Below are 13,238 nucleotides of genomic sequence, written 5' to 3'. Positions count from 1 at the left end.
GGCGAAAGGAAGAACGCCATGGGCCTGTATTCACCTTAATGGCACGAAGTTTATTAGACAGTGGAGTAGCCTCCCAAGAATTGGCCCATGACTGTGCAAAGTGGGATTTGATGTGAAGCCGTAAATCCGCTGCAGGAGGGGTTACAGAAAACGGGGGGTAAGTAACTGCTCCCCCAGCCAAACGATCAGCGAGCTCATTACCCGGGATACCCACATGGCCTGGGACCCATAGGAAGTCAATGGAACAAGCAGCACGGTGAAGATCAGCGAGATGGTCATGGATGGCAGAGACCAAGCGATGGCGCGAAAAACACCGGTCAATAGCAAGAAGGCCACTCATCGAGTCCGTACATAACAAAACGCGGTTGTGTTGGGATTGTTTAATAAAGGTAAGGGCCCGGGAAATTGCCATCAATTCCGCAGTAAACACCCCACATGAGGGTGGCAGTAGATGATTTTCCGTTCCAACAAAGGACGTGAAGGCATACCCAACATGATCAGCAGATTTAGAGCCATCAGTGTAAAAAACAACAGCATCCCGAAACTCCCATAAAATTTGGCGGAAAAAGGAACGGAACACCACCGGGGGGATGGAATCTTTCGGACCGCGGCGGAGATCCATCCGAATTCGAGGCCGAGGAACTAACCAAGGAGGGGTGGAGGGGAGGGAGCGAGGAAGACAGGACAAAGAAGGAAGCCGAAAATCACGGTTAAGAGACGCAAGGCGCAGCCCAACCGGTAAACCCGCCCGAGGGCGGGAGTCAGGCGGGCGACGTCCATGGTCTGGGAATAGGATAGAATAGGAAGGATGAGCGGGAGAAGAACGGATAGTAAGGGCATAAGACAGCAGAAGCTGGGACCGCCGAACAGAAAGGGGGGGGGGGGGATCCCAGCTTCAACCAGGAGACTATCAACAGGGCTAGTAGGGAAGGCACCGGTGGCCAAACGGATACCATGATAGTGGACTGGATCCAGCACGTGCAGCGTGGAAGGAGCAGCTGAACCATACACTTGACAACCATAGTCCAAACGCGACAGAACTAGAGCACGATAAAGACGGAGGAGGAGGGAACGGTCCGCACCCCAGGAGGAGTGGGCAAGGAAGCGAAGGACATTGAGTTTACGGAAACATCCTACCTTCAGGAGTCTGATATGGGGCAGCCAAGTGAGCTTGTTGTCGAAAAGAAGACCTAGGAAACGAAACTGTGGAACCACAGGCAATCTTTGTGCAGCGAGATAGAGCTCTGGATCAGGGTGGACCGTAGTACGGCGACAGAAGTGGACCACCCGCGATTTTAAAGGAGAGAATTGAAACCCGTGGGAGAGGGTCCATGCAGAGGCACGCCGTATAGCCACCTGGAGCTGCCGTTCTGCAGATGCCATCGAGGAGGAACTAACCCAAATGCAGAAATCATCCACATACAGGGCAGGGGCGACCAAGGGACCGACAGAGGCCAGAAGTCCATCGATAGCTATGAGGAAAAGAAGGACACTCAAGACAGAACCCTGTGGGATGCCCGTCTCCTGGGTCCGTGGAGAACTAAAAGCAGTACCAACTCGAACTCTGAATGACCGATGGATCAGGAACTGGCGGATAAAAATCGGGAGTGTGCCCCGAAGACCCCACTGATGAAGGGTTAGTAAGATGTGATGGCGCCAGGCTGTGTCATAGGCCTTGCGAAGGTCAAAAACACTGCAACCAAATGGCGGCGCTGGGAAAAAGCCTGCCGAACTGCGGATTCCAAGCGAAGCAAATGATCGATTGGAGATCGTCCCTCTCGAAAGCCACACTGGTAAGGGGACAATAGATCCCGAGATTCGAGGACCCAAGTGAGCCGACGGGCTACCAGCCGTTCAAGTAACTTACAACCAACATTGGTCAAACTAATTGGCCGATAGCTGTCAACAGATAGGGGGTTCTGACCAGGCTTAAGGACAGGAACCACAATGCTATCCCTCCACTGAGAAGGGAAGTCACCCTGGAGCCAGATACGGTTAAACACCCGAAGAAGATGGTGCCGTTGTGGAGCACTGAGATGTTGAAGCAGCTGGTTATGAATGGAATCTGGGCCAGGAGCCGTATCATGAGAAGCAGATAGAGCAGAAACCAATTCCCATTCAGTGAAAGGTTCGTTGTAAGATTCTGACTCACAAGTGGTGAAACATAAGGTGACAGCTTCAGCCTGCTGTTTTTGATGAAGGAAAGCAGCTGGATAGGAGGCCGACGCTGATGCCACTGCAAAATGGGTCGCAAGATGTTCTGCGAGAACTAATGGGTCCGTACAAATGCCATCTGGGAGGTGAAGGCCTGGGAGGGTGGACTGCCGATGGCAACCTTGGAGAGAGCGAAGTGTAGCCCATACCTGTGACAGAGGGACAGTGGAACCAAGGGAAGAAACGAATCGTTCCCAACATATCCGCTTACTCTGTTTGATTAAATAACGGGCTTTAGCGCGAAGGCGCTTAAAGGTAGAAAGGCTGGCTACAGATGGGTGCCTCTTAAAGTGTTGCAAAGCTCGACGGCGATCACGGATGGCAATGGCAATGGCCGTACTCCACCACGGGACTTGCCGACGACGAAATTGTCCAGATGAGCGCGGGACAGCAAGGTTAGCAGCGCGAACAATCGCGTCAGACACGTCACGTAGGACGTCATCAATACAACCCGACAAAGAGGGAGAAAACTCGACCTGTGCAGAATATAGAGGCCAATCGGCGCGGTGGAAAGACCAACGAGGTAACCTCTCCATCGGGGAGCGGGAAGGGAGCGTGATAATCAACGGGAAATGGTCACTATCACAAAGGTCGTCGTGTGGCGACCAGTGTAATGAAGGGAGGAGAGAGGGAGAAGAAAGAGAAAGATCAATGGCAGAAAAGGTACCATGACCAGCACTGAAATGAGTAGGGGAGCCATCATTAAGAAGGCACAGCTCGTGGTCTGCAATAAATTGGTCGATAAGAAGACCTCGTCTAGATGGAAAGGCACTGCCCCACAAAGGATGATGAGCATTAAAATCCCCAAGGAGGAGGAAGGGAGGAGGAAGTTGCTGAAGAAGGGTGATTAAGGCAGCAGGTGTAAGAGTCCTGTCAGGAGGGAGATAAAGATTGCATACTGTGACTGCAGAGTCTAAGTGGACCCTAACAGCAACTGCTTCCAATGTAGTTTGGAGAGGAATCCACGTGCTAGCAATGTCTGTACGGACCAACGTACAAACGCCACCAGAAGCCCGCAAGGGTCCGACCCGATTTCGACAGAAAACACGGAACCCACGGAGGGTCGGTGAGTGAGCATCAGTAAAATGAGATTCCTGGAGAACCACACAAGCTGCTGAGTAGGACGAAAGAAGGGATTTCAATTCCGGAAGGTGACGATAGTAGCCATTACAATTCCATTGGAGAACCACAGAACGATGGTTTAAATGAGGGCTGAACACGCTAAATCCAGTCATACCGCCGGGTCCCCACCCATCACCGACAAGGAGGGGGCGACATCCATAAACGACAGGTCAGAATCCGGTTGTGAAGCCGGGGAAGGGACCTCCGGTGACACCAGAGGCTCTTTGTCCCGGGACTTATGTTTCTTCTTCTTTTCAGGCTGAGATCGAGGAGGGCTGTGTGGCATAATGGAGCCAGCTGCAGCAAGATCAGGAACAGAAAGAGACAGGGTGACCTGGGGGCCGATAGACCGCGGCTCTCGCGGTCGCCGCGCTGCAGCAGACCTTTGACCTGGAAGGTGCCGGGAAGGGGCATCCCGGGAGAGGCGCCCTTGACCGGCAGACGCCGAAGGAGTGGGACACTTCTCCGGCTGGGGAGGGGGAGCGGCGCCCAGAGGAGAAGGTGTGGGAGCCGCAGGGGAGGGGGGAAGGAGAGGGGTCCGGGACGGGGTTAAGGAAGGGGGAGGAAGGGATGAAGATGTAACCAAGGCGTAACTAGATGTCATGGACACAGGGTGCAATCGTGCATATTTCTTACGGGCCTCTGTGTAGCTTAAACGATCAAGAGACTTATACTCCTGTATCTTTTTTTCTTTCTTATAGACTGGGCAATCTGCTGAACGTGGAGAATGACTACCATGACAATTTACACATACAGGAGGGGGAACACAGGGACTCCCCTCATGGAGTGGACGTCCACAGTCACCACAGAGAGGGTCCTGGGTACAGCGAGAAGACATGTGGCCAAAACGCAAGCACTTAAAACACCGCATAGGAGGTGGGATGTACGGCTTCACATCACAGCGATAGACCATAATCTTAACTTTCTCAGGAAGGGTATCCCCTTCAAAGGCCAGGATAAAGGCACCAGTATCAATACGATTATCTTTAGGACCCTTCTGAACACGCCGAACAAAGTGAACACCCCGCCGTCCGAGATTGTCCCGAAGTTCCTCATCAGTTTGAAGGATGAGGTCTCTGTGAAAAATCACACCTTGTACCATATTTAGAGACTGGTGAGGGGTAATGGACACGGGAATTGTGCCAAGATGGGTACAGGCACGAAGGGCCGCAGATTGGGCAGCCGAAGCAGTTCTTATCAGTAATGAATCCGACCGCATCTTGCTCAGGGAGTCCACTTCGCCGAACTTGTCTTCAATGTGTTCCACAAAGAATAAAGGTTTGACACTGGTGAAAGTATCTCCATCAGTCCTGGTGCAAACTAGATAACGGGGGAAAGGTTTTGCCCCTAGACGACGGGCCTGACCCTCCTCCCAGGGGGTAGCCACGGAAGGGAAGGCCGAAGGGGCAAGAGAAGCAGCACTTGAGGAATCAGTACCACGCAGAGAGACGGCCGCAGAAGAGCGGCCAGAGGTTTGGACCCTTATGCGTTTCATCTGCATAGCGTCCGCCCTGATACCACCCACTCCGATCAGGGGCTCTCCTCACGGGCGCCACCCAGCCACAGCAAGGGCCGTCTGGCACGGCGGCCATTGCCGGGAGTTCCGATGCTCCAGGATGACGAGCAACCACTCCAAGGCATGCATGAGGAGGTCACAGCTCAGGTATCAGAAGTGTGATCCCTGTGTGTTCAGGGGGCTCAACCAAAAGGGTACATAGCGACCCCACCACACGGGCTGGCTACCGTGCTGGCTATGCACCCTAGCATCAGACAACGACGTAGAAGAAAAGGTGGAATATACTAGGAGGGCACACGTCGGAGACACTAGGTAAGGTGCTCTTCCCCAAATGGCTCACACTACGGAAGAGAAATTTTGGAATGGAGGTCAAACCCCAGAGGGGGACCAAGGAATGCCAAAAGGAGGAGATGATTACGCAACAAAGCCAGAGTGTAAAACCAACAGAACCAGGTGGATAGCGGGGGCCAACATAAGCAAGGACACCAATAGAGGGAGAGGAGAGGGCGAGGGGAAAGGGGTATGGAGGGGAAAGGAGGGGAAGGGAAAGGAAATGCAGCCCGGGAGAGAAAGAAGGCTGCAATGGCTCGGGGCCCCGTGCTCGCCACGCACGTATCCACGAAAGAGTTGTGGACCCCCTGGGGGGGCGACCACCAGGGGACAGCCTTCCGCCGAGGGAGGCCAGAGGAACGGGGGATGGCAGCCTCGGCCGCCGAAATGATGGACGTGGTGAAAACACGGACCACCTCGTCAATGGCACACTGTGGGGGAGACGCAATGGTTACAGCGGAAGTAAAAGCTGGCCAGTCAGCCCTGTGGAGAGCCCAGCGGGGCAAGCGCCCAGAAGAATGACACTGTGGCAGTGACAAATAGATGGGAAAATGGTCACTGCCACACAGGTCAGGATGCACCCTCCAGTGGAGGGATGGGACAAGTCTGGGGCTGCAAAGAGAGAGATCGATGGCCGAGAACGAGCCATGGGCAACACTGAAATGCGTGGGAGCACCGGTGTTCAAGAGGCTAAGGTCGAGCTGAGCCAACACATGCTCCACGGCCCGACCGCGGTCATCAGAGGCAGTCCCACCCCATAGAGGGTTGTGGGCATTGAAATCGCCCAGAAGCAGCAATGGTGGCGGGAGTTGAGCCAGCAGCGCAGCCAAGACATGGCGGGGGAGCTCCCCATCCGGAGGAATGTAAACAGAGCAAACAGTAATAGCCGGCGAGAGCTCAACCCTGGCAGCAACTGCCTCTAAAGGCGTCTGAAGGGGTACTGGCGAGCTACAGACAGAGTGGTGAACAAAGAGGCAAACCCCACCTGACGCTCGTTGACAGGCAGCACGGTTCTTATAGTATCCCCGATAACCGCGAAGGGCGGGGGTCCGCAGTGCAGGAAACCAAGTTTCCTGCAGAGCAATGCAGAGAACAGGGGAATCACTCAGAAGCATCCGGAGCTCTGGCAGGTGGCGGAAATAACCGCCGCAGTTCCATTGGAGAATGGAAGCAGGAAGGGACTGGGAGGGCGTGAATGCGACTAAGAGGCAGACAGCGCTTCAGAGCCAACCGCCGCCACTGGGGGAGAGTCAGCTGAGTCCATAGGAGAGGCCCCCAAGGGTTCCGTGAGGGCGAGATCTGCGGCAGAGGCGAGGATCTCCACCTCATCCCCGGAGCCAGGACTATGTACAGCAGGCGGTGCTGAAACCGCCGGAACGTCCTTCTTGGACACATTCCGTTCCTTCTTCTCGCGTCTGCCCTTAGGGTGAGAGGGCTGGGAGAGCTTCTCTGAAGGAGCGTCGGAGGCTGACGACGACGCAGAAGCCCTACGACCAGCAGGTGGCGGAACCTTCAGCCACTGGCTGACATCTGGCTGGAAAGGAGAAGAAACGGAGGAAGGGAGAGCCCCAAGGGACCCCTTCCGCGAGAGAGGAACCGGCGGAGGCAACGCCGCCGGAGAAGGAGGGGGAGGAATCGAGCCTCCCGGTTGTGGAGCAGATGTCACTCCCGAAGTAAGCTTGGGGGGGAGCGACAGAAGAGGGTTTGCCCCCAATTGCTAAGGGGGCAATAGAGGAAGGCTTGCCCCCAGGCGCGAGGGGGCAGACAGAGATACATGGCCCCGAGGGCCCACTGAAGGCGGCACAGATGAAGCAACAACCGTCGCTCGTGCGGGCGACGATAACGTGGCTGCAGCATAAGATGTTCGAAGGGAAGCAGGATACAACCTTTCATATTTCTGTTTAGCCTCTCGATAAGTAAGCCGGTCCAGGGTCTTAAATTCCTGGATCTTCCGCTCCTTATGAAGAACGGGGCAATCCGGCGAGCATGGAGAGTGGTGCTCCCCACAGTTGGCACATACAGGCGGAGGTGCACATGGAGAATCAGGATGAGAGGGGCGTCCGCAATCTCGACATGTAGCGCTGGATGGGCAACGGGAGGACATATGCCCAAACTTCCAGCACTGGAAGCACCGCATCGGGGGAGGCACGTATGGCTTGACGTCGCAACGGTAAACCATCACCTTGACCTTCTCGGGCAAGACATCACCCTCAAAGGCCAAGATAAAGGCACCGGTGGCCACCCTGTTTGTCTTGGGTCCTCGATGGACACGACGGACAAAATGCACACCACACCGTTCCAAGTCGGCTCTCAGCTCGTCATCGGATTGCAACAAGAGGTCACGATGGTAAATAATCCCCTGGACCATATTTAAGCTACTGTGGGGAGTGACGGTAACAGGGACGTCACCCAGCTTATCACACAAGAGCAACGCTCGTGACTGGGCTGGGGAGGACGTCTTGAGGAGGATGGACCCATTCCTCATTTTTGACAACCCCGCCACTTCCCCAAACTTATCCTCCAGGTGTTCCACAAAAAACATAGGCTTCGTCGGAAGAAAGGAGTCACCATCAGTCCTGCTGCAGACAAGGTATTGCGGTACGTAAGGCTCCCGCTTGGCACTAGATCGGCGTCCCTCCCATGGCGCAGCCAACGAGGGGAACGTCTGAGGGTCATACTGCGCAGCATCGAAGTCGACTCTACCTCGCTTAGAGACGCTGGCGGCCGTGCGACCACCAGCTTGGTGTGATTTATTGCGCTTCATTGCGCCACATCCGCCCAGACGCCACCTACTCCGAACGAGGGCTCTCCCCAAGGGCGCCACCCAGCCAAAGCAACGGGTACCTGGCCGATATCCCGTTGCCCGGAGTCCCCGTGCCCCAGACAAGATGGGCACATACTCCTTGGCATGCATGGGGAGGAAACAGCTCTGGCATCTGTAGTGCGATCCCTGCGTGGTCAGGGGGCTACCACGAAGAGGGTACATGACGACCCCACCACAACGGACTGGCTACCGTGCTGGATTTTAGGTGTTTAAAGGGTCCACAGTTGTCGTAGGCGCTAAGAAGAGTGCGCACAAGGCGAGAAGGAGACCACCCAGAAGATGTTGGGCGTAGTCCCCCCCACCTGACAATAGGTAACATGCAAGATGGTGGAGCATGATGGACCAATACAAAAACACCACGTAAGGTGTCCTTCCCCAAATGGCACGCACTGACGACGGAAATTTGGAAGAAAAAAGGAGGTCAAACCCAAGAGGGGACCATCACAGAAGGCCGAAACGTTTGAGACTCCCTTTAGTCGCCTCTTACGACAGGCAGGAATACCGCGGGCCTATTCTTACCCCCGAACCCGCAGGGGGGGGGTCGGGAGGATGTTGTCCAAGCAGTTGGGAGCGGTTTTACTGCCCGGAGCTTGTTTCCTTGGAGGGATGACCAAGCATCCCACCACAACGACACAAGCCTCTTACATACATCCCCACGAACGTCAGATGACGGGACACAATGGGAGGCTGGCCGAGGCAGGACGACTGCAGCCTTGGCTGCAGCATCTGCAGCCTCATTCCCAGGCACTCCTACATGTCCGGGAACCCACAGAAAGCTGACAGAACCACCATTATCAGCGAAAGAATGGAGGGAGGGACTGCTGTATCCGTTGAATCAAGGGATGGACCGGATAGGGAGCTCCAAGGCTCTGAAGAGCACTGAGTGAGTCAGAGCAGAGTACATACGATGAATGGCGGTGGCGGCGGGCATACTGAACGGCCTGATGGAGAGCAAAAAGCTCGGCCGTAGAGCTGGAACATTGGTCGAGGAGCCGGTATTTAAAGGTGGCGGCCCCGACGACAAAGGCACAGCCGACACCGACGTCGGTTTTGGAGCCATCGGTGTAAATAAAGGTGTGACCAGCAAGGCGAGCACGAAGTTAGACAAACCATGAGCAATACACTGCAGCCGGAGTACCCTCCTTCAGGAGTGAGCTGAGGTCGAGATAAATATGAACCGGAGCCTGGAGCCAAGGTGGTGTCGGGCTCTCACCCTCTCTGAAGGTGGTAGGGAGGGCAAAATCCAATTGTCGAAGCAGGCGACGGAAGCGGACTCCGGGGGGCAGCAGGGCAGACACATACAACCCGTACTGACGGTCGAGAGAATCGGCGAAGAAGGACTGGTAAGAGGGGTGGTCGGGCATAGACAACAGCCGGCAGGCATACCAACACAGCAGTACGTCGCGCCGGTAGGTCAATGGTAACTCGGCAGCTTCAGCATAAAGACTCTCGACAGGACTAGTGTAGAAGGCTCCGGTCGCAAGACGTATCCCCCGATGGTGGATGGAGTTGAGCCGGCGTAAGAGGGAGGGCCGAGCGGACGAGTAGACGAAGCTCCCATAATCCAGCTTCGATCGGACTATGGACTGATACAAGCGAAGCAGGACAATGCGATCTGCTCCCCAAGATGAACCGGTAAGAACTCTGAGGACATTAAGGGAACGTGTACAATGGGCCGCCAAATAAGAGAAATGCGGAGACCAACACAGTTTCCTGTCCAACGTGAGCCCTAGAAACTTAGTTGTTTCCACGAATGGGAGAACAACGGGACCGAGATGTAAGGATGGCGGAAGGAACGCTTTATATCGCCAAAAGTTGATACAAACCGTCTTCTCTTCAGAGAACCGGAAGCCATTTGCCACGCTCCATGAGTAGAGGCTGTCTAGACAACGCTGAAGGCAGCGCTCCAGGAGGCATGTTCTCTGGGCACTGCAGTAGATCGCTAAGTCATCGACAAAGAGAGAGCCTGAGACAGTAGGTGGAATGCAATCCATAATTGGATTGATCGCGATGGCAAAAAGGGCTACGCTCAAGACGGAGCCCTGAGGCACTCCGTTCTCCTGGAGGAAGACGTCGGACAATACGGAACCCACACGTACCCTAAACTTTCGATCCGTTAAAAAGGAATCAATAAAAAGGGGCAGGCGACCGCGTAGGCCCCACCCGTGCATAGTGCGGAGGATACCTCCTCTCCAACAGTTACCATAAGCCTTCTCCAAATCGAAGAACATGGCTACCGTTTGGCGCCTTCGCAAAAAGTTGTTCATGATGAATGTCGACAAGGTCACAAGGTGGTCAACAGCGGAGCGGCAGCGACGAAAGCCACATTCGACATTGGTAAGCAGCCGTCGAGATTCAAGAATTCAAACTAACAGAGCATGAACCATGCGCTCCATCACCTTACAGACACAGCTTGTAAGAGAAATGGGGCGGTAACTAGAAGGAAGGTGTCTATCCTTCCCGGGTTTGGGTATAGGAACAACAACGGTGTCACGCCAACGCATGGGGACTTGACCTTCGGTCCAGACGCGATTGTAGGTACGAAGAAGGAAGCTTTTGCCCTCCGGAGAAATGTGTGCCAGCATCTGAACGTGAATGGCATCTGGCCCCGGACCAGAGGACCGGGACAGTGCAAGCGCACGTTCGAGTTCCCACATAGTAAAGGGGGCATTATAAGTTTCCAGATTCAGCGAGTGGAAGGAAGGTCGCCGAGCCTCTTCTGCCGCTTTCCTGGGAAGGAAGGCAGGATGGTAATGGGCGGAGCTTAAACCTCCGCGAAAAAGCGGCCAAAGGCGTTTGAGAGAGCCACAGGATCAACAAGGACCTCATTACCTGAGGTCAGGCCAGGTACTGAGGAGTGGGCCTTAATGCCCGACAGCCGGCGCACGCTACCCCAAACGACAGAAGAGGGAGTAAAACTGTTAAAGGAGCTGGTGAAAGAGGCCCAACAAACTTTTTTGCTGTCTTTGATGACTCTACGGCATTGCGCTCGGAGTCGTTTGTATTCAATACAATTCGCCAACGTAGGATGGCGGCGGAAAGTGCGTAAAGCACGTCGTCGAGCACGGATAGCGTCCCTACAAGCCTCGTTCCATCAGGGGACGGAAACGCGACGTGCAGAAAAAGTAGTACGAAGAATGGAACGCTCGGCAGCATTGATGATAACAGCCATGAGGTATTCGACCTGACTGTCACAACTGAGAAAATCGTGGTCCGGAAAGGTCGCCAGGGAGGAGTAAAGTCCCCAGTCAGCTTTCGGTATGTTCCAGCTCGAAGGACGTGGGGATGGGGTGTGGTGCAGGAGACGAACGACACAGGGGAAGTGGTCGCTCGAATAGGTGTCAGAAAGGACATACCACTCGAACCGACAGGCAAGAGTGGTAGAACAGATCGAGAGGTCCAAGCGGGAGTAGGTATGAGTAGAGTCCGAGAGGAAAGTCGGGGCGCCAGTATTGAGGCAGACAAGATTGAGATGGTTGAAGACATCCGCCAAGAGTGAGCCTCTTTGACAGGATGCAGGAGAGCCCCAAAGGGGATGATGGGCATTGAAGTCGCCAAACAATAAAAACGGCGGGGGAAGCTGAACGATCAGGTGCACCATGTCAGCCCGACTAACAGCAGATGACGGTGGAGTGTAGATGGTACAAACTGAAAAAGTAGAAGCAGAAAGAGTAACGCGGACAGCTATTGCTTCGAGTTGGGTGGTCAATGGGATGGGATGGTAATAGACATCGTCCCAAACGAGCAACATGACCCACCATGAGCTGGGATACCGCCCACAGGGGTGAGGTCATACCGCTCCGAGGTATAGTGGGTAAAGGCAATACAGTCAGTCGGGCGCAACTTGGTTTCTGGAGACCAAGGACGAGCGGACAGTGCACGTGGAGGAGCAGTTGTAATTCCTCCCGATTACATCGAATACCTCTTAAGTTCCAATGTAACAAGGCCATCGCTAGTCAAAAAGTTGGGGGAACGAGACGGGGGAAGAGCTGGTCACCTCGACGGCCGCGGAGGGACAGGTTGCGAGGGAACAACGCTACAACCGGCGGGAGGCGGATCCGGTTCCATCGAGTCGTCGCCAGCTGCGGCCGCTGTCCCTGGTTGTGTAGGAGGGGCAGCATCATTTGCCGACGAGAGGCCAGCTGAGCGCCTGGCAGCAGAGCGTCCCGGCGAAACTGAGGACGGCCGGGAGCAGCGACTCACGGATGGAGCGTCAGATGAAACGCGCCGGGGTGGAGAGGGGGATTTGGAAGCCTTCTTGGAAGCCTTCTTGGAAGCCTTCTTGGAAGCCTTCTTGGAAGCCTTCTTGGAAGCCTTCTTGGAAGCCTTCTTGGAAGCCTTCTTGGAAGCCTTCTTGGAAGCCTTCTTGGAAGCCTTCTTGGAAGCCTTCTTGGAAGCCTTCTTGGAAGCCTTCTTGGAAGCCTTCTTGGAAGCCTTCTTGGAAGCCTTCTTGGAAGCCTTCTTGGAAGCCTTCTTGGAAGCCTTCTTGGAAGCCTTCTTGGAAGCCTTCTTGGAAGCCTTCTTGGAAGCCTTCTTGGAAGCCTTCTTGGAAGCCTTCTTGGAAGCCTTCTTGGAAGCCTTCTTGGAAGCCTTCTTGGAAGCCTTCTTGGAAGCCTTCTTGGAAGCCTTCTTGGAAGCCTTCTTGGAAGCCTTCTTGGAAGCCTTCTTGGAAGCCTTCTTGGAAGCCTTCTTGGAAGCCTTCTTGGAAGCCTTCTTGGAAGCCTTCTTGGAAGCCTTCTTGGAAGCCTTCTTGGAAGCCTTCTTGGAAGCCTTCTTGGAAGTCCGACGAGGCACAGGGATGGTGGGCTCGACCCGAAGAAAGTCCTCACACGCGGGGTCCGTTTTGGAACGCCGGACCTCGGAAGCTGGGGTCCGGAACGTTTCCCCGATGGACGCCTGAGAAGAGGATCGCTTGTCAGGTGGTGGGGGGAGAGGAGGAGGAGGAGGAGGAGGAGGAGGAGGAGGAGGAGGAGGAGGAGGAGGAGGAGGAGGAAGGGTGGCCCCTGGAGCAGAGGGGGCGGGGGCCACGGGGGAGGAGGATTTGGAAGGGAGGGATTTGGGAGGCAGAGGCAGAGCCCCTGATGGGCCGAGGAGGTGGAGGGGGGACAGGATAGGGGTGAGGATACTGCGGAAGGAGTGGACACAATTGAGGCAAACGAAGTTGTCAACGGCACGGGATGGAGGCGGTCATACTTCTTCCTGGCCCCAGAATAAGAGAGCCGATCCAAAGTT

At 55.0% G+C, this 13,238-nt stretch overlaps 1 protein-coding gene across 1 annotated transcript in view; it reads left to right on the top strand.

Moving 5' to 3' along the window:
- The window catches only part of LOC124722732, a 155,051-nt gene extending 142,145 nt beyond the window's left edge, over positions 1-12,906 (top strand). Inside the window, exon 4 of the mRNA XM_047247873.1 lies at positions 12,260-12,906. Coding sequence (XP_047103829.1) covers positions 12,260-12,906 — 647 coding nt within the window. The remainder of the gene's footprint in view (positions 1-12,259) is intronic.
- The last annotated feature ends 332 nt before the right edge of the window (positions 12,907-13,238 follow it).

This window comes from Schistocerca piceifrons, chromosome X (assembly GCF_021461385.2).
Source record: "Schistocerca piceifrons isolate TAMUIC-IGC-003096 chromosome X, iqSchPice1.1, whole genome shotgun sequence".
NCBI lineage: Eukaryota > Metazoa > Arthropoda > Insecta > Orthoptera > Acrididae > Schistocerca > Schistocerca piceifrons.
The sequence above is the reverse complement of the archived record's forward strand: the minus strand, read 5'-3'. Positions and strand labels throughout refer to the sequence as shown.